This window comes from Equus caballus, chromosome 25 (assembly GCF_041296265.1).
Source record: "Equus caballus isolate H_3958 breed thoroughbred chromosome 25, TB-T2T, whole genome shotgun sequence".
Classification (NCBI taxonomy): domain Eukaryota; kingdom Metazoa; phylum Chordata; class Mammalia; order Perissodactyla; family Equidae; genus Equus; species Equus caballus.
Window position 1 is genome coordinate 14,833,229 of NC_091708.1, and position 22,842 is coordinate 14,856,070.

A 22,842-nucleotide genomic window follows, 5' to 3' on the forward strand; every position below is an offset into this window, starting at 1 on the left:
CACTGTAACACAGCACTGGCAGAAATTCCCAAATGCAATACAATATACAAGATTTGTGGCTAAGATACACAGATTTCACAACTAAATTAAGACGTCACACCTCAATTTGAGCTTGAAATATATTATGAAGCGATAAATAGTCACTAAAGATTTAAAAACGTCAATGCAAGCAAAGGTTGGTTCATACATTTTGCCACATTAATTTCTTCCAAGAACCTACCTTGGGTTTCATCAAGTCTTTCAGCATTTACGGATGGGATAAGCTGGTTTTCCTCATTTTAGTTACTGACAGGATTCATTCTATTTCCTAATATTGAGCCATCTTTATACTACTGGCATAAATTCTACTTGGTAATGGGAGAGTATTTATAAAAGGTACATCTACTTTCCATAACACCTGGTGGTAAGGCAGAGACATTAATGTCCAGGAGATGGCAACCTATGAAAGAAGGCAGTTTCATGACCAAGAAAATGGCCTCAATCGACATACCTGCTCCTGGGAGGTTTTCACTGAAAAACTGAGACAGCCACAGAGAGAACTGTGGGTCAGTTTCCAAAAGCCATCAAGTGGCTCTAAGTATTCCTCAAAATGCCATTAAAAGTCTATTCAAGAAAATTCTTTTTAAATTCAATAATATGTTGAGGGTCATCTATCATAGTGAAAATAAACAGAAATTACAATTACCAATATCACAGTAAACCTGTACAGTGCAGATTAAGCCTCTCCCCCACACATTTTCTCAAAAACCCTAAAGCAATAAGGCCCTCCTCCTTGCCTTTTCTTAACCAAAGACAAATTACAGGTTCAGTGGCTTTTTAAAGATTTTATTTTTTTTCCTTTTTCTCCCCAAATCCCCTTGGTACATAGTTGTATATTCTTCGTTGTAGGTCCTTCTAGTTGTGGCATGTGGGATGCTGCCTCAGCGTGGTTTGATGAGCAGTGCCATGTCCGTGCCCAGGATTCGACCCAACGAAACACTGGGCCGCCTGCAGCGGAGCGTGCGAACTTAACCACTCGGCCACGGGGCCAGCCCCTTCAGTGGCTTTTTATACCAACTTTCTATTTTGGAAATTTTCAAACTTACAGAAAAGATGGAAAAGTAATATAATGAGCACCTGTACACCCTCACCTAGATTTAACATTTCACCATATTTGGTTACCACATTTCCCTTTCTCGCTATACACACACACTTTTTATGGTGCATGCTCAATCAAGTTCAATGATTTTTTTGTGTGTAACTTGCCCGACTGTCCCTGACTTAGTAAGTACAGGGTTTCTGGTACTAGAACAAAGGATTCTACCTTAGTAGAGGGCTGGGCCACACAGTACAGGATTAATAATAATAGAACCAATAATATCACGTATCAGGAATTGCATTTTTGTTTATACACTGACCCATTAAAGATAATTTAAAGACTATTATATAATTCATTACAGACATGTATATATATAAATATATATATAATTCATAACAGACATTTTTAGTCATTTTTATATAGAATTGGATGAATTCTCAGTTTTTATGAGAAATCCAATTTAAATTACTTTATTTTGACCTTCAAAACACTATAGTTACCTGGTAAAAGCTATATACTCGTGGGTTACAGTCTAGCTCCCTCTATTTACTACATAACCTTGGTCACTCACTCAGCCTAAGTCTTTCAGGGTCTTCATCTGCAAAACATGACATACTCCAGCTCTCTGCAAGTCCAGTGTTCACTCTCACCGGGGAAACTTCACAGCTACTCCTTCTGTCTGAAATACTCTTCTTCCTCTATTTCCCTTAAAAATCTCTATTCTTCCTCCAGGTCTTCTCATTGTCTTGGAGAGGACTCCTCCATCCCTCCAGGCTCAGACAGACTCACATTCTCTCAGCGCACCCAAAACCTTCCCTTCACAACAGTTATCACGATGAGCAGTTGTGTATCCACTGTTCTTGCCTGTCTGGGTGTGTCTGGTTCACTGCTGTATCTCTAGAACCTACCATACTGCATTACAAAGGGTAGAAACATAAGAAAAATTGATAAATGCATGAATAATACTATTTAACTCAAGGGGTTGTGGTGAAGATAAATGAAATAATACATGTAAAATCATGCCTAAATCCACAGTAGTTTTTCCTGTCAATCTGACTAGAAACTTTGTGCAAGAACCTTTCCCAGAAATAACACTGTTACTTTGAATGGAAGGTCTGGGTGACACAGTGAGTCAGAAGCAAGGCAGGCAGACTAAAGTATAAGAGGGCAGGACAGACAGGCTGCCACAACTCCAGATGGGTGATTAATAAGAATGTGACATTTGTGGGCAGGACAGTATCTTCATTCTGGAGTCACCTTCTGCCGTTGCTGGGAAGCTTCATATAGATCTTCTGCCTGACAGAAACTAATCCTGGAGCAGCAAGGAGATACACTTGGCTGGAAAGAATATTGTAAGGAAATTCAGACCACAGGAAGAAAAACTGTTTTTATTTGCCTACAATATAATTGTCTAAGTAGAAAATACTATGGGATCTACAAAAAACTTATTAGAACTAATAAGTACCAGTATACAAGATCACTATACAAAAATCAATTGTCTTTCTATATACTTGCAATGAACAATCAGAAATTAAAATTTAAAAATCAATCAGCATAAAAACATAAGAAATACTTAGGAATATTACATCTCAAAAAAGATGTATAAGAGCTAAGAAAAAACACCAGACAAATCCAAAATGAGGGACATTCTACAAAATACCTGACCTCCTCAAAACTGTCAAGGTTGTGAAAAAAAGGGAAAGAATGAGAAATGGACAGATGAGAGGTAGCTAAGAAGCCCTGATAGCTAAATTCAATGTCCTGGATCTTGGAACAGAAAAAGGACATGAGTAGAACAAATGATAAAATCTGAATAAACTCTATAGTTTAGTTAATAGTAATGTACCAGTGTTAGTTTCTTAGTTTTAACAAATGTACCACGGTAATGTAAGATGTCAACATTAGAGTAAATTGGGTAAGGAGTATAGTGGAACTCTCTGTATTATCTTTGTAACTTTTCTGTATCTCTACAATTATTCCCAAAATAAAAAGCTTATTTTAAAAATATCATCTGCAATAGCTTCAAAAAAATACTTAAGGGTAAATCTGACAAAGATGTGAAAGACTTGTAGACTGAAACATTGCTGAAAACTGTAAAACATTGCTGAGAAAAATTGAAAAGACCTAAATAAATGGGGAGATATACAATGTTCATGGATTAGAAGATTCAATGTTGTCAAAATGACAATTCTCCACAAATTGGCCCAAGGATTCAAAGTAATCCCAATTAAAATCCCAGCAGTCTTCCCCCCACCCCCCCAACTTTGGCTAGAAATTAACAAGTCAATTCTAAAAGTCATAGAGAAATCCAAAGCAACTACAATAGCCAAACCACTTTGAAAAAAAAAATATAAAGTTGGAAGATTTTACACTACTGACATCAAGATTATTATAAAGCTACAGTAATCTACAAAGTGTGGTATTGGTGTTAACATAAACAAACAGACAAATCACAGATAACAGATCAACAAAAACATAGCAGAAAATCTTTGCGATCTTGGGTGAGGCAAAGATTTCTTAGATATAGCATTGAAAGCAAAATTCACTTTAAAAAAAGATAAACTGGACTTCATTATAATTAAGAATATATGCCCTTCAAAAGACACTCTCAAACGAAATTAGAGGTTTCACACTTCCCGATTTCAAAACATATTACAAAGCTACAGTAATCAAAACAGTGTGGTACTGGCATAAAGACAGACATATAGACCAATGGAATGGAACAGAGATCCCAGAAATAAATCCTCACATATATGGTCAAATGATTTTTGACAAGGGTGCCAAGACCATCCAACAGGGAGAGGATAGTCTCATCAACAAATAGGGCTACAAAAGCTAGATGCCCACATGCAAAAGAATGAAATTGGTTCCTTACCCTGCACAATATACAAAAATTAACTCAAAATGGATAAAGACCTAAACATATGACCTAAAGTATAATACTCTAAGAAGAAAACATGGGAGCAAAGTTTCATGACATTGGATTAGTGATGATTACTTGGATATGACACAAAAGAAGAAGCAACAAATGTAAAAACAGGTAAATTGGACATTAAAATTTAAAACTTCTATAAAGAGAACATAATCAACAGTGAAAAGGCAGCCTATAGAATGGGAGAAGATATTTGCAAATCATAGAACTGATAAGTGGTTAATATCTAGAATTTATGAAGAACTCCTATGATTCAACAATAACAAAAAATAACCTGATTTGAAAATGGGCAAAGGACTGGAACAGGTATTTCTTCAAAGAAGATATACAAATGGCCAACAAACACATGAAAAGATGCCCAACGTTACCAATCAGCAGGGAAATGCAAATCAAAACCACGATAGGTAGCACTTCACACCCTTTAGGATGGCTATTATCACGAAAACAGAAAATAACAAGGGTTGGCGAGGATGTGGAAAAATTGAAACCCTTATGCACTGCTGGTGGGAATGTAAAACTGGTGTAGCTGCTATGGAAAACAGTTCCATTTTTTAATTTTTGAGGAACTGTCATATGATCCAGCAATTCTACTTCTGGGTATATATCCAAAAAAATTGAAAGCTGGTCTTGAAGAGATAATTTGTTTAACCATGTTCACAGCAGCATTATTCACAATAGCCAAGAGGCGGAAGTAACCCAAGTGTCCATCAACAGATGAATGTATAAACAAAATGTGGTCTATACACACAATGGAATATTATTTAGCCTTAAAAAGGAAAGAAATTCTGACACATGCTACAACATGGATGAACCTTGAGGACATTATGCTAAGTGAAATAAGCCAGCCCCAAAGGGCAAATATGGCATGATTCCACTTATATGAGGTTCCTAGAGCAGTCAAATTCATAGACATAGAAAGCGAAAGGTGGTTGCCAGGGGCTGGGGGGAACGGGAAACGGCATTGTTGTTTAATGAGTCCAGCATTTCAGTTCTGCAAGATAAAGCCTTGGAGACCGTTTGTACAACAATGTGAATATACTTAATACCATTGAACTGTACAATTAAAAATGGTAAAGATGGTAAATTTTATGTTCACAATTAAAGATACCCTTAAGAGAGTGGAATGGGAGAAAATATTTATAAATTACACATGTGAAAAAGAACTCATATTCATAATATATAGAGAGCTCTCAAGACCCAATAAGAAATTATTATACCTGTAAATAATTTGACAAATATGTTAAATTAACTACAACGACCACACCAAGTGTTGGCAAGAATATGGAACAACTGGAACCCTCATACACTCTTAGCAGACATGTAAAATAGTACAAATACTTTGGAAAACAGTCTGCCAGTTTCTTAAAAGTTAAGTATACACCTACCATATGACTCAGGTATTTCACACCTAGCCATATGTCCAGGATAAATGAAAGCTTATGTATAAAGAGTTGCTCCTGAATGCTCATAGCAGCTTTATTTGTAACAGCCCTAAACTGGAAACAAACCAATTGTCTTGTCTGTCAATAGGTGAACAGTTAAACAGCCATATAATGGAATGCCATCCAATAATAAAACTGAATGATACACACAACAATCTCAAAAGAACCATGTTGAGTCAAAAACAACAACACCACCAACAGACACACAGAACACACAATGTCTGATTCCACTTAGACAAAATCCTGGAAAATGCAAACTAATCTACAGTAACAGAAAGCTGTTCCATGGTCCCCTGAGGCCTGATGGGAGGACAGAGGGACCACAAAGAAGCACGAGGAAGACAGATATGTTGGTATCTTGATTGTGACGACGGTTTCATGGGTATATACACATGTCAAAACATTAAATTGTATAAACTTGTGCAGTTAAGTATACCTCAATAAATCCCTTTTAAAAAAATCAAATCCTACCAAAGAACAATCTGCCTAATAGGCATTTCTCTCCAGATCACAGGATTCTTAAGGTCCTTCCAGTTCAAAACCTCTACAATCCAACTGGCACATAAGGGATTACCCAAAATATAGTCTAGTCTGTCTTACAATCTCTAAAGAGAGAGTGGAAAATGTGAATGAACCATCAATAAGGATTTCAAAATGTCACTTTTAAAAACTGAGGAATTACTCATCAAGGAAAAAATATTTAGAGAGAATGCACAATGTCTCAGATATTAACTCTCATTAGTAAAAAAATAATTTTGTAGATCTCTCTGGTGTATCAAAAAGCATCTGAACTACAGCAAGTTACTCCCATAAAAAGAGAACTCGATTACTAGCCAGGATGCCAGATTTATCTCAAAGGTAAATTAATCTGTTTAAATGATAGAATAAATGGTACTTATGGTTCAACAATAGTTACTTTTCTTCCCAATGACTGTAAGCTTGAGAGCATAATTTCAGATTTTTTGGTTCAAATTCAGTGAAAGTAGGGACTACTGTATGCACTGTAATGCGTAATTAAATACATGAAGAATAGAAAGATTTGAGACGAGAGCCCACATGAAAACCATCACGTTTCCCCATTAGCGAAAGGTGGGAGGAAAGATCCAGAAAGCCGTGTGGAAATGCAGTCCATGCTTGCACTGACAACCTTTTATCACTCCCTTCATTCTATCCAGCTGTGAATCTCAGCAGAGAGAAATGTGGGGTATGGCTTGTAAGATTCTGAAATGCTTTGCTGTTAGCCTTTTCTGCCCAGCACAGAGTTTTACCAGTAAATCCCAAAAGTGTTTGTTGAATTGAACAGAAAAGAAGCCCAGAGACCTGTGAAGGTGTTTGGTCAGGAGATCTGGATTCTACATCTGGCTTGGCTAGACGGGAAGTCGTATGACATTGGTTAAGCCACTTTATTTCCATTTCCTTATCAGTAAAATGAAAAATTAGTGCACACACACTAATCCTAATTGTCAGGTTAAGTGAAAAGGATAAGAAATTTGCAGAATGGGAGAGTTCTGTATTCAGGCCAACTTACCAATAATTCCAATGTAACAAGCTTTTCACGAGCAAGCTCTGTCTCCCAGAAACTGTCAGATGCTTGAAATTCAGAGATTAATGAGTAGTTTGGTCTCCACTTAAAAGGGAGTGTTAAAAATAAAGAAAAGAAAAATGTTCCTGCCTTTGAAGAACTGACATTGCCACTGGTGAGACAACTAAGACACAATGAACCAGAACTAGAAAATGCAGTGAGTTTGGCACCAGGAGAGAGGAAAGTTCAAGTGTAACGGGAGCACTGAGGAGGAAACTCCACTGTAAGCTCACCTGCTCAAGTCAGAGAAATCTGCCACGTGTACGGAAAACCAGGAGGATTTTACAGGGGATGCTCTACTGGGACAAGCGAAATCCAAGAGGTGGGCTTTTAAGAGAGTCTAACCTGAGTTTCTCAACACTCTCAATAATTAATCAGTAATTACAGCTCAAAGATAGTCTAAGCCAATCTGAGTAGAATCCTTTATATAACAGAAACACAAAAATCTGAGATTGTTTTATCTGAAATGACTACAAATGGTATTTCTGCACGATTCTAAAACTAACAGAAATCCATTTTTTCCTAAAGCTATATTTCAATTTTATTGATTGATTTTGGTATTTGCTTTCTTAGAAAACATTGCTAGTTAGGATTTACTGCCTACAGGCTTGCCCTACTTGTTAATGAAAAGAATAAAAACAAAAACAAATTTTTAAAACCCTTCACAGAGGCAAAATGGAAAGCAGTGTTTTAAGTACAGAAAGATTAAATATTAACATTTTAACCAAGGTCACTCTTTTTGGTTTGTTCTCTACGTACAGCATTTAAAAAAAGAAAAGAAAAACATGTGTGCATGCATTTGTATTTGTATTTGAGTGTGTGTGTGTGTGTGTGTGCGTGCCTGCGTGCGTGTGTAGGACACGTGGGCAGAGGAGAGTTTCTTCCTACTTCCTACTGAGGTACTTACAGTGCTGATCACAATCAACTCTGGCAAACACTACTTGATTTTCATTTGGATATTCTTCCTTAATGACATTGGAAGCTTCTTCAAAAATTGGATGCAACATCTGGCTGAAACGACACCTATGCATAGAGAAGGATACCAGTTAAAACTGAAAAGCAGAAGCAATAACACCTCATTTCAGTTATTATTCACTGATGTTTAGAATACGTACGATAAACAGATTTTGAGACAATCACATACTAGTTAATTTACTCACGGATCCTGATGTCATTCACTGGAGATGAAGACCATTTTAAATTCAAAGACTGTACAAATTAAAAGATTTTGGTTTTTTCCACCTTAAGAAAATGGCCAACGTTATGGAGCACACAGCTAAGGGTCTCTCACCGAGGCCACAAAACAAGTGTGAAATAAGCCATCTAAGATGCCTCTACTCGGACTCGTAACTACTAAGACCTGAACATTTACAAAGGAAATCAGCTTCCTCTAAATAATGAACTAATTTTAGACTACTGTACAAAACTTTTAAAATGGTAAGTTTATTGCAAATATTAGACCAATTCACCTGACTAGCTCAATCAAATCTCACAGGCAAGTTAGTATACTAAATAAATAAGCTGTATGAAAAGGATATATAGTATATAATGAACTGTTTCCCCCAAAACTTACTCTAGGTTAAAATGGGCTTTTGCATCTATAAACATATTAAATATACTAAGTCCAGGAGCAAAATTTTAAATTCCTAAACAAGATTTCCCGTCCATGTTTCCTTGTCTGACCTTTCTGTTTATTTTGTTTTTACTTTTAAAAAAGGGCACAAATCCCACAATATTCCAGAAACTTGACACTTCTGATTCTGACTGTCCCTTAATCAGACCAACCATTTCACAAATATATGTTGTGGGTCATTAAAGGGACCTGATAAGAAAGAGGAGAAGAATCAGATGAGCAGACAACCAGCTGGGTTAGAACGGTCATTCTCATACGAAAAACGTATTGGGTATCTGTTAACAAAAAGCAAACTATAATTGCTACTATGGCTTCCAGAGCCCTTTTCCACTAAGAAATTTACTTAAATGAAGCCTGTAAACTCTTTAACCCACATGTGATTCGGTCATACATATTAACTATGATTCAACAAAAATATCATAAAGCCTGTGAAAGGATGCCCACTTCATACTTCCTGCCTGTTTCTTTTGTATGTATCTCTTCCAGCCCACTCCCCTGACTTCCTAAGGAGAGGTCCTAGAGTACATGAAGGAGACACAATCTCTATCTTCAATCTCATGCTTTCAAGTGGCTCTCTCCTCTTTCAGCATTCTTAACTCCCATCTGGGGTAGGTGGGTGGGGTCTGCGGACATCAGGGACCATGTCTTATTGGACTACATATTCTAATAAGCATTTCAATAAATGTCTGTTAAACGAATAAAGTGATAAACTAGAGGAACTGGAGAGGCTGGGATCACAGGTGTGTGGGTTCTTAGAGCTTGCTGAAAATGGGGTGCCGGAGGACAGGGAGGCAAGGGCTGGGGATTGGTCACTGGTTTCTTGAAGAATTAGGATATGGCCTAGTAAAGAATCAGAGGGCAGGCTTCTGGCTTAAGAGCAAAGTAAAGACATACATTAAGGGCTCCTTCTTTCTGGATTGTCCAATTTGCTGCCCGGGAAGCATTTAAGTACATTTCATCTTTAAACAGATCAGTTTTAATACCAAAAGGTGAAAGGAGAAGACAAAATAAAAGCTCAACTGCAATATTACTGCACCATCATACACATGAATCCACACATACGGAAAGTTACAATTATAAAAGTGACGTAACAAAAGCAATACATCTATTAAAAAGGCCTGAAGAGTCATCTGAATCCAATCTCCAATCTAGTGCTTGAACCAACTCTTTACAAATCAACCAAATGGGTAAAAGTCATCACAGGGACAATTTCGGAGCACTTACTAACATGATGGGGGTGGGGGGGGGGGCGGGGAGAATTAGCTTTGGAGTCAGACATACCTGAATTTAAATCTCAGTTCCACCAACTTACTAACCATACGACCCTTCTGAGCCACAATTTCCTCAACCTATAACAGAGATTATAATACCTACCTGTGGGGTAGTTCTGAGCATTAGAACAATGCATGTGAAGAGCCTGGCACATAACCGCATTATTAAGTACCTGCTATGATTTATCACCCTCTGAGGTCTATCAGTATTTTTAGGCAGTTCTACCAGAGAATCCTTCCTTAAACTATGCCACATCCGTAACTTCCAGAGGGAACTCAGACTCTAGCCTTTCAGGCCACACAGAGTAAGTCTACGTCTTGTGGCCAATTACCTAAGTTTTTTCAGTTGAATAAAAGAGTACTAATTCATGAACAACTCAAGGTATTCTTTGGGTAATATGTTTTCCCAAATAATTGTAATTAGTCCACATTTCCAATCTAATTTTTGCAACAAGGTCAAAGGCACGTTCTAGTTCTCTTTCTTACCACACACAAAATCCCTCAACAAGAGAAGCATGTTCTAGTTTTAGCTCTGCCACAATCTAGTCAGGTAACCTTGGCAAAACACTTCACTCCTCTAGATCGTGGTTTTATCTTTAAAGTGGATTGGACTAGATAATCTTCTACCCAATTTTGTGGCTATTGTTACATCTGGACAATCTTAAGTTACCTTGGAAAATGCTACCTTTGTTATACATTTTATAAATGCTATTTGCTCTGTATATCTTCAACATTTTACTGACGTTCTTTAAATACCTTTACTATATCATTCACAATAAATATTTATTATGTACTTATCTGCCAAGTATTATGCAAAGTGCTTGGGGATTAATACTGAAAAAAATAGTTATGGTAACTTTTTACAAAGCTAACAATGTAGTGGGGAGGCACCAACTAAATTAATGCATACAAGTATTATGATTGGGTAAATATGAGATGCTATGGGAAGATACAAAAAGGGTTCCTAAGCTGACTTGAGAGCAAGGGTAGGGATACTCATCTAGGAAGGTGACCTGAAGAAAGTGGCACCTAATCTAAGACTTGAAAGATGATTACAACTTAACTAGGTAAATAAATGGGTGAGAGAAGAGCGATCTGTTCAGGCAAAGAAAATATCACGACTAAAGGTCCAGTGACAAAAGAGTAAAGAATATTACAGAAACTGAAAGATATTCAGTATAACTAGAAAAGAATGTGGGAGTGGAGAGAGGCAAGACATACAGCTGTAGAGGTAGGAAGGGACCATGTCATCAGGAGCCTTCTAGGCCAAGGTAAGGGACTTACCTAAAGGTAATGAAAAACCATGTAAGAGTTTTAAGATGAGGTGTAAACTAATCTAATTTGCACTTAAGGAAAAACCACTCTGGCTTACTTTGTATAGAATAGAGCAGAGACACATAAGACTAGAAGCCCAGGAAATAAATGAGGAGACTGTCACAGGAATCTAGGTGAACCACAGGACTGTGGCCTGACGTAGAGCAGCCGCAAGGAGGAGGCAGTGAGCCTGAAAAGGTCAAATACGACAGAGTGCCTAGGAATAAGGATTATGCGAGTGTTTCAAACCTCTCTCCAGCTGAAGTGCCCTTCTTCCTATCCCCATGTCACATTCATTACCATCTACTACATATTATGCCCTTGTTCTAGACTCTGGGAATACTCAGTAAGACAGTATCTCAGCCGTCAAAGTTTGTTTGCTAGGGCACAAACAAAGATAAAAGACAAAAGGATGTAGTAAGAAAAAGAAAGCAGTACATAGGGTACCATATGAACACAGAAGACAGATGCTGATTGGGAAGGGGAAAGGAATAAAGGCTTCCTGGAAGTAGCAGCAGATGGTATATGTTAAAAAATGTCAACATTATTGTTCCTTCTAAACTTGCCACACCCAAATGCTCACCTTCAAACACTGCCCCACTTCAGGAAAAATACAGAACTGCATGAGGTACTCTGTGTGTTTCTGTGTGTGTATGTGTGATATACACACATGAGATATTTTGGGTTTTTATGTTACCTGCTTTTATTTTAAGATGTGGGATAATGCAATCAGATATATTTCTCTCTTAAAACACAAATGCTCACCAAATTAAGCTACTCCATTTGTGAATGAGCCTTAATTTAATTGATTTTGTTTATGGAACATGGTCTCACAAAAGAAAAAGGCTTCCCCACTCATCCCTTTCTAGCACAGAAACATTCACCTTTAGCAAGTTAAAAAAAAAAAATGATGCAACCTCCCCCTCCCAAAAATAATAAGATTATTACTTACCAGTCAGCATAAAAATTTACTAAAGCAACATCAGCATTGTCTGAAATTGAAAAACAAAACCAAACAACCTAAGTTATTTGTGTCTACATAATTTTGACATAATTAAAGACTTAGTTTTCGTCATGGTCTTTTTCCACAGTAAAGGTCCTCTAAAAATACACAGTAACAATTAAGTTACTTCTCGCTCACAAACCCATACATAGAATCATGGATGGCTTACGAAATTTGTGGGAGTCTCTCTTCCTTTTTTCCTATATCCTTCATCTTTATACTTTCACCAAATGAATATAAAATACAAAAGGGGAATCAAACCCAGATCAGGCAAGTAAGCTACTACATTGCCCACTCTCATAAAAAGTCAAGTGGAATGACCTGGATTTTAATAACCTATTTTTTCACCTTCCATATTAATGCGTAAGTGAGAATTAGCTCTTCAAATAAAATCCTATTTAACAGAAAAGACCTGTATAACCAAGTCATTTCTAAGTCTCAGATGTCCCACCTAAGTGCAACAAGTAATCTACAACTAACAGCGTTGCATAAGATGTACTTTTTCTGGTTCCCATCCACTTAAGTTATTCTCTGTTGCAAAAATAACTTAGTATCATTTGCATATCCAGATGTGAAGAGGTGAGAAAGATATATTTGTTCTTTTCGCCTAAACCTAATACAGAGAAACTTAGATAACTCCTCAAGTACTCACAAAGATATTCTAGAATTTGGAAGATGAAAGGAGTGAGAATGATATGTCAGTTTCAACTTTCTTCTTCCTTTTTTACCTTCAAAGCCCTTTTTATCCACTTGCCTATTCACTCTAAAGGAGTGGTTCACAAACTGTGGTCCCCGGACCAGAAGCACCAGCACCGTATAGGAACTTGCAGAAATGCAAATTCTTAGAGTCAGTCTAGCAGTCACCATCAGAAACTTGGGGCCAGGCCCAGCAGTACAGATATTAATAAACCCTCCAGGTGATTCTGATACGTGCTAAAGTTTATAGAACCACTGCTCTACAGAAATCTCACAATGCGGGAATAGACTTTTTAACATTTAAAACCAGTTCCAAGGACACAAAACAATATATGCTGCTCAATGAATAACACCTTATACCTCTATTCTTTTTGGTTTTGTTATGCTCAAACCAGTGGTTGAAATGGAGCGCTTTAAAAAAATCATTTACGCACTTTGTACATTTTCTTAAATCTCCTAAGTTGTGATTTTCTATCAACCACGTCTTCACCTTCCCTCCAGTACTTTTAAAAGCAAGAAATGTTTCCCCCAAGTTAATTCCATCTACAAATTGTCAGCAAACAAAACATTCACTAAAACACTTTTTGAACTTAACTGGACCAATGACAATAAACGAGATCAGGTGATTTAGTTAAAAATTTAAAAAGACCAATTCCTCGGCTGCGTCCTAAGGTCATTAACATTCAGCACTGCACAGTGGAAACGGCTGGCCTCTAAGTAGGCTTTAGCAAAATACTTCATGAATTGTTAACAGTGGAATTTACAAGAAGGTAAAGAAATAAAACAAAACCAAAAGTTTACTTCACTTGTAACACAGGAAAGCAGACTTACGCTTACTAAAAACTTAAAACCAAAAGTCCTTTGTTAATTCAGTGCACCGTGGAATTAGTCAGAACGTCAGCTCGTCAACTGTTCTAGATAACTGAGATTTTACTTTGTTTCTGTATATAAACTAACTCTTTATAGAGAAGGAAGTGTACTTTGTTTAAAAATATCAAGGTACTTACTTAAAATGTCATCTATATTCTCTGTATCAAGACTTGTTATTTCAGTTGTTACAGGAGTAAAAACCCAAGTTACCTGGAAATTTAAAAAATGTGAAATTGATAAATGTTTCCACAAAAGGCAAATAAAGCATAAAGTCTAAAAAGGAAAAGAAAATTTATGAATAAAGTTAGTTCCACCTGTTATTTACAGAATCATCCAACAACTGGTTTTAATCTTTACTATCTCCTCTAACCCTTCGCTAGGTCAGAGAAATAGAAGTACAACTTCTCAAGCGTGGAAACTGCTCAAATAAGGCTTCTTATACTTCCAAATATATAAAAGAGATTATTTCTAAACAATTAAGAAAATTGAGAATTTACTCACTCTGTTAAATTAATACTTTCAACAACTTCATCTTTATGGCACCACAAGAAAAAAATTGCCAAATTATTATTAGTTTTGAAAGAATATAAAACCAAAGCTACGTTTGCTGATTCTATCCCACCATGTTTCTAAGACAGAACAAAATAATGAAGAAGACGATTCAAGAAAGACTCTTCAAATTGTGAACCAAAAGCCCTTCTTGCCTCATCTTCACTTACTGGTGATAACAATGTAAGTGACAGGCTTATATTAAAAAGAGAACAAGAATGTTTTGCTTCCACTTTAACATTTAACATGTCTGAACCATAAAGTGCACATTTATCAAAGAAAATCTCCGTTTTCTAGTTGCAAAACAAAGAAAAGATACAATTTTAAACTCAACTATCAACTGTTTACTTATTTTTATATAAGTATATTTTATTTTTAGGTTCCATCTTTAACAGGCTACATGGTTTGATGTCTGACAGTTTTTTGTTCAAACCAGAGTTTGCATATGGAAATTTATTCAGTGAACCATTGCTTTTTAGTGAGTGACAACTAACGGCAGGCCCTGATCCAGGTACTGAAGACTACTCCTTCACCCACCCGTTTCACGGACACTTTAGTACTCAGAACGGTTGCAACTCAAAAATTTTATAATTCACCAATTCAATTTCTAATGGTATAAAGAGACGCATTGATGCCGGTATGAAAATAAATCCCGCTAATTATTTGAAATGTTTCTATAAACTTATTCTTTTCTTAGAAGAAGCCTAAGAATAATATGTCTTATTTTCAAGTTAACATAATAGGGTAGCCAATAGCTGGCTACTATCTGCTAGCAACCAATAAATTCTACTCTCTTGAAAGTAAGACAGATAATTTAAAATCCCTGAATATTTGACTTATATAACTAATTCCATTATTTTCAACACCTCAGAAATTAACTGGAAAGATCAGACTTCCTTCACTAATCATTACTTACTATCCATATCTCAGTTAACAGATCCTTTCCTCATCAGTGTATGATCAGCTCTAGATAATTGTGTAACCTGTTAAAAGATAAACTGAGGCATATTAAAATTTTTAAGACTTTATTGGAGCAAAAATCAATTTGAATCAGGTAGTATCCAATCTAACAGATAGAAGGGGGGCCCAAGGAGCTGTACTAAATGAAAAACTTTCATAGGCAGAAGGGAGTGGGAACAAGGAAGTTACACTAGGCAAAAAAGCGGGTCGGTTACTGCAAAATTACTTCCCTGTAGGGGATGGCAGGGGTGTATCAGGCAGGTTACCCAACTAGCGCTGATCAGGCGATTCCTCATTGACTGGTTAGGATTCCATTTCTGGGGCAGCTGAAACTGTAAGTTGTCTCGGGTTGGTGTTGTGGGGCTTAGCATAAGTGACTCCATTTTGGGCCTGTTGTCTTGTTTTTAACAATCCAATTATATTGGTATAGCAAAAGTTTAGAGTGGACTGTGTGAAGAAAAATTCAAGATGATAACACAAAAATATTATCATCAAGGGGCTGGCCCCGTGGCCGAGTGGTTAGGTTTGTGCGCTCCGCTGCAGGCGGCCCAGTGTTTCGTTGGTTCGAATCCTGGGTGCGGACATGGCACTGCTCATCAAACCACACTGGGGCAGCATCCCACATGCCACAACTAGAAGGACCTAAAACGAAGAATATACAACTATGTACCAGGGGGCTTTGGGGAGAAAAAGGAAAAAAATTTTTTAAAAAAATCTTAAAAAAAATATATATTATCATCAAGCAACGAAGCTGATCATTATCAAAGTCATTAATAACCTGACAGTCATTTATAGAGTGTCTACTAGGTACTGAGGGCACATGCATGAGGTGTGCATGCTCTGCCTCAGGAGCTCTCACACCAGTGGTGACGGTCAGGAGGGGAGGAAGATGCTAAACACGGATATAATGGTCTTCAGCTGTCTAATCCAAGAAAGCCCACTTTTGAAGAGCAAGTTATCGCCTATCAAAATACAGAGAAGCATATTCTAAATTTAATTGCTTTTAACTTTGAAACACATGGCAAAAATATTTACATGCTAGGTAATGACAAAAGAGAGGCATCAGTCAATTTGGCTGCATTAATAGCTAATTATTAGTTAAGAAACATTGTGCTAAGCAGCATGCAACTGATAAGACGTGTGGAGCGAACAGCTGTGTGGAAGAGGGCCCACAGCAAGAAAACCGTCACTGACCCAACAATCTCTCCTCCCTGAAGGAGATAAAGGCGGCTGACCATTAACATTTCTATTAATATGCAGTGTGAAGGGAAAGACAGGTTGTTTATTTGAATTGTTAGGAAGCTCCACTAGTCTGGCAAATTGTTTCTTTTCATGTCAGCCCTGGGCGGAAACAAGATTCTCCTGGGGAAACATCTTTATGTGTCAAATGCTATACTGCTTAAGTAAAATAAAGATGAGTAACTCTAAACCAGGACAGGAGAAGGGTAATCGTTAATTTAATTTTTTTAAATTTAGACTTGAAGTAAACTTTTAAAGTTCTTTTTTAAAGAAACAACAAAAGCCTACATAGAAATTTTGAATAGAAGATCTTAATAGTCATGGAGAATATAGCCTCTAATGGTGGGATATTTAGACAACATATGTAAATAAGCAGACAAAAACTTATGAAATATTTCACAAATTGGTCATTCTCTTCAGTTCATTAACTCATTTTGAACTTGCCAAGAAAACTGAGAAGGCTCTCCAATCATCTCCTATAATTGATTGGATAATTCCTTCCACATGCATTTCTTGACTAAATATTAAACATTCCAGTCTGAGGTTGTCTAGTGAAATGATCTTACATAAAAGGCACATCAATGAAATGGTAAACACTGCACCCAAATTCATTTAAAAAAAAATAAGTGACAGGCTAGATTTAAATAGGAGCTTCTTCAGCAAGAATATTTTCTTCCATCAGATGATTTCTTAAAGTTGAGATATCTTTGGAACTAAGAAGCTTTTCGTTCCTTTAAACTTCCCTGTATCCTCCACGACCACCTGACTGGCTAGCGATGCCAGTGCCCTGGCTGTATTTCCACAGCACTTTTGAAGCCACCCAGCAGTCAGTCGCTTTTCTCAAAACAGGCCCCAGAATTGTTCCGCTTCTTCCTCTTTGTGTACATGCTTTTCTCTCCTGGAGTGTTCTCTTCTCCACTACTGCATAATCAATCCTTCAAGGATTGATTCCCTCCTCCATGCAGCTTTGTCTGGTTCTCCTAGTAGAAAACGACTTTTCTTTCTCATAAGCCTGACCTACTCCATGGGGATCAAACAAGGGAAACTGTAGGCTAGGGAAATGGAGCTACTGCGAAAATAAGACTCTCTCTAGATTAGACATCAAGTTGAAACAAGATATAACGAAAAGCTGATTACATGATAAAAAGAAAGTATTTTAGAAATAAATTTTGGAAAGACGTTTTATTAAGCACTCTCTCTCAACGTTAGGTCAAACTCTAATTGTCACAATATTAACATATATACTGCTATAATACCAGAACACACAAAACGCTCTGGTACTCATTGCAAAGGCCAAGAGCTATTCCTCTTCTGAAAAAACATTAACTGAACAAAACAATAATCCAACAGGATCTTCTTCAGAAGTATGAACTCACAGCAATAACAACACATACTGGAAATGAACTATTAAAGCTTTTCTGTTCATAATTTTTTAAATAAATAAATAAACTTTCCTAGAACATTAAGACCATTCGCGTATACCCTTAATAGGAACTACTACAACACTCCCTGAACTGAATCTCTCCCTTCAATCCAACCTGCCCACACAGGCCAGACCAGTCTTTTCAAATGCTGCTTTGCATATATCAATTCCTCTCCCCAAAAAAACCCTCAAAGGCTTTTCATTGTCTACAGTATAAAAGCCTAATTCCACGGCCTGGCATTTAGGATCATTCACAAACTAGCCCACACTTGCTTTCCCAGATCACATCGTACCACTCCCCATCCCTATCCCAGACTCCAACCACCAGGAACTCTAGCCAGAGGAACCACAGATTCTAACTGGCCACATACTCCAGCTTGCTTGAGACAAACCCAGTTTACGCCTGTTGCTCTGGAATATTAATAGCATCACCCCTTTCAAAAGAGTCCTGGTTAGGGCAATAAATTATATGGTGACCCTATTTGCAGTAGACCCTTAGCAACTGAAAGTAACCGTAACAAGCTCTTCACAAATTCTAAATTATTAATAAGCATATAATGTCCTTCCATATCATACACAGTAAAATGAAAAATGTAATGAGAGTGAATCGATAAGAACAAAGATAACCAAGACGTGAGTGCTAAATCAATCACTAGCCTCACTCACTGACTTAAACACTAGGCTCTTAGCAAGGGAATAAAACAGTAACTCACAAAAATTACTACATGACCCTTCAAGCGTCACTCACAAACGGTCCAAATCCGGTAAGTTACAAATCCACGAATGCAGACAGCCTACAGCAGCTGCAATTCCTAAAATGTGTCTGTTTATTCTCCTGCCTCCATACTTTGCTCACGCAGTTTCCTCTGCTCAGAGCAGCTAGGAAAACCTATCTAGTTTCCAAGACCCAATTCAAAAGTTGTCTTTTCTACGAAGCCTTTCCTGATGGTCCCAGACAACAACGATTCATTTCTCTCTCCTCAGAAGCCCCAGAGCACTTCGGTAGGGTGTTAACACATGATCTGCACACAGGTTATCTGTGCTACCCTAGCTCAAGCAGGAGACTCTGAGTACCTTGAAAGGAGAGCCTGTGCCTTATTCAAGTTGTATCCCACAGATTACTTACTACAGTACCCTATTTGTATACAATAAACACTCAAATCTGTACTAAGTGAAAGAATAGAGTATGTTAATACACTAACAATTCAGAGGGAGAGCACTGGAGGTGAGAAATGGGGGAACAGCCAACAAATATTTTTAACATGTTTGAGGAAAATAAGGCTATCGAATAGGAATGAAGTCTATATTAAAACTTGTTTTGAATTATGTAATGGTGAAAAGCACCCACTAGGTGATAATTCCTGACTCCCATTTAGCGGGAATCTCAGAAGTGATCTTCACACCCACTGCAGCAACCCCTCTGCCTCACCGTCCAAGAGCCGTCCTGAGCCCCTAGTCACACCTTCTTCTGGGTCCCCCAGCTGTTCTCCGACGTGATTTCCAGATGCTTCAGCACACAGAATACCCTCCTTTAGGAACAGCCATGCTACAGTAGTGGATGGAGATCCAGCACTTCTTGCACTGTCCTATTTTAAGGTCGTTAAAGCAGTCACGAAAAGAGCTGGAGACTCTCAGGAGCAGAAGCTAAGGAAGGATCAGGCAGAAGAGGTTACCGAATATTACATCTGTTGGCAAGATTTAGAGGCACAAAAGCAGTTGCTAGGCTTTGCTTTAAGCGTTTTATTACAACAGCTTAGTAAACTGAGTTTAGAAAACGATATTTCCAGTGAGTTTGCTTGTTTTAAAGTGCAATACCTTGAAACCTTGCTGTTCAAATAGTGGTCCCTGAACCAGCAGCATTGGCATCACCTGGGAGCTTGTGAGAAACGCAGAATATGAGGCCCCTGCCTGGACCTACTGAACCAGAATCTCCATTTTGCTAAGATCCCCAAGGCATTCCTATGTGCATTAAAGTTTAAGCAGCACTGCCTCAGAGAACAAAGCTTTTGACTCTACAGACAAGCATGGAATTCATTTTAAACTTTCTACAATGTTTCTGGTCCTCAAATATGAACACAAGAACAAGTAAGACTCATTTGTGAGAATTCTGTATTGACATGCAAATTACTGATTTTAGAAAATGTGGAATCCATAATCTCATTAGACATTTGCATAGATGTTAATTTTTAAAAGTATACTGCCTTCTGCCTGAAAGGATATTTCTGCATGAAAATTATTACCATAAAATAGAAGCTTCCACGGAGGATGTTTCCCTCCCTGTGGCATTACTATTCTCCATTGGCATTACACCTGCTAGGCATTCTGCAGTAATAGCTTAGAGGATTTTTGCTAAATTGGTTCATTTATCCACCTTTCTGTTGGGAGATTCTCAAAGCCCTTTACAAGCTATGTCTCTCCTACAGCAAGAAATAAGCACTGTCCCGAGCAACAGCTCCCTTCTACTTCTAACCCAGGCGGACAACTCAGCCTCCCACCTCAAGTCCCAGTGCCACTGGACCCAGGCTGCTTCTCCTCCCTGGGGCCCCTGCTCTCACTCTCAGTTTTGCATTAAGCTGGCAGGCAACAGAAACGAAGAGGTTTGCAGTTGGCTGCAAGGAGTTAGGAGATATGAAAGGTCCCAGGAGGAAAGAAGCTGAGGCTGACAGGCACTGTATGAGCCTTGAAGCTGAGTATCAATCAAGGCACATCTCGCTGTTAGTATTCCCAGAAGCATTACAATGAACTAGAAGTTCAAAGACAGGGGAAAATAGGACTAAGCGTAGAATAACACGGGAAGCTATTTAATCCTTAAATTGCTCAGGGACAAAACATTCCTATAACATCAGTGCAACCCATTTTGGACAAGTCAGACCAATCTGCTTTTATAAAGAAACACTAGAACAATTATAATTCTTCATTAAATAACTCAATTATGATGGGGTAGACATTTGGGAAAAAAATTCTATGCAAAAAAAATAATTCATGTACAGATAATATAATCCTTAAACTCAAATTCTGCGAGTAAAAACAAATAGAGAAAAAAAAGCTGTTCCAACTCATACTTTTTCTTGCATATTAGTTATTTGATCCTGCATGGATTTCCACTAAAATTGATGTCATCTGTGTTTTGTTCTTCACTGTATTCTAAAAATGGGATGAACTAACTCACTTCGAATAGACCATGTACTTCTCCGACCTTCAGAGAAGGATGCTCTTGTTATAAAATGCTTTTCAGAACTGGAAATGAGCTTCTCAACGTGTAGACAGGATTTTTTTCTTAAAATCACCACAACACTACTCCTCTGAAACCCAAACTTCTATCAATGGTAGTACTAACAAAGCATGGGAATTGGGAGAAAATTCAAGATAAGAACTGTTTTCTTCTTTTTCTGTACACACTCTGGAACCCAGGGGGAGCGGTTATGGGCAGGGGGTTGTGGGGGGGAGAATGAGACAATGTCCCATCCATCGCTGTCTCCCAATTACTACCTAGCACTGCATCTTGTAAGTAACTGTCCAGAACAAATACTTGCACACATATGCCAAGAGAAAATTATGACTGCTGTCCTTGTGCCACACTGTAATTCCTGCCCAGGATGCCTGATGAAAGTAAGTTCCCCTAAGAGAGTCTACATACAAGCTGGTACATACATTCTTTTGTGAGATCACTCATTCGTTCCTCAAATAATTCACTGAGTCATCTAGTACATGCTAGGCACTGTACTAGGCACTGGGGAAGGGGTGTGAATAATATCATATTGATGTTTATATTACATCTAGCAAGATCATCAAACAATTTCATTTTCACATTAAAAAAGAGAGAGAGAAGATCCTCTCTCCCAAGCATTTTCATCCATAATTCCTGCAAAGTCATTACCTCTTCTCAAAAGAAGATAACTGCTGGGCCTTGAACAACAAAACTTACATAGTATGTTATATTCCCTTTTTGCCAAGGCTTTCAAGAGGCTTTGAGCTAATCTTAACGTGGAACAACTGCACTGACACCGTTATTGAACAATCTTCACACACTAAAGGTGGGACAACCAGATATGAATGCTTCTTGATAGGATGCAATAGGAAACAGAAAGCACGACTTGTGAAGAATTCTTAAAACTCAAAAAACTGAACTTGACCTCACCCTAATCAAGCCCAAGCACTAGTGTAGAGGAAACAATAGATATAGAGAAACATGAAATGACACCACGAGGATGCAAGCTGCCACGTCAAAATACAGGAAATTTTATAAGAAAAATGACAGCCTATCTTCATTTGGACAACCCCTAGAAGTGGATGCTGAGACAAGTAGCCAAGTACAAGCAGTTCATTTGGGAGAAAAAGGAAGTACCCATAGAGAAATAGGAAGTAGAATGGAAAGACAGTCAATATACAACATAATATAGTGAACTAAATATCAATGTTTTCACTTAACTTTTTAAAAAAAATTTCAAGGTTTATACCAAATACACGCACATCCCCTAAATTACATAATTTAAATTCTTTAACTCTCTTATTTACCAGCTTCTGCTGGTGGCATATGCATTTCTACACCACACAATGTGAAGGAAGTATCTCCTACATATGTCAAAGAATGCCTTTATTTCACCACTAAACATGTAACCCAGACTGGGTTTTTTCTGATGAGTCAACAGCCTTCAATGAAAGACTGTCTTCAGAGAAACCTTTCACATTCACTTAGTTCTAAAATGACTCTTAGGCTTTCTAGTTTCTTATTCCCGAGTACTACGTTCTAGGGTAAAAATATTTTTATTATCAAATCCAAGAATGATTCCATTAGGGGTCAGCCCCATGGCTGAGTGGTTAAGTTCATGTGCTCTGCTTCAGCAGCCCAG

The 22,842-nt window shown here is 37.6% G+C and overlaps 1 protein-coding gene across 8 annotated transcripts in view; it reads right to left on the minus strand.

Annotated features, from left to right (window-relative positions):
- Positions 1-22,842, minus strand: part of ERP44 (endoplasmic reticulum protein 44) — a 76,385-nt gene that overhangs the window by 33,738 nt on the left and 19,805 nt on the right. For all 8 annotated transcript variants that reach the window (XM_070250823.1, XM_023629753.2, XM_070250824.1 and 5 more), the window contains exons 2-4: positions 13,959-14,031; positions 12,205-12,244; positions 7,942-8,057 (exon numbers count right to left, since the gene is read on the minus strand). In XM_070250823.1, coding sequence (XP_070106924.1) covers positions 7,942-8,057; positions 12,205-12,244; positions 13,959-14,031 — 229 coding nt within the window. The remainder of the gene's footprint in view (positions 1-7,941; positions 8,058-12,204; positions 12,245-13,958; positions 14,032-22,842) is intronic.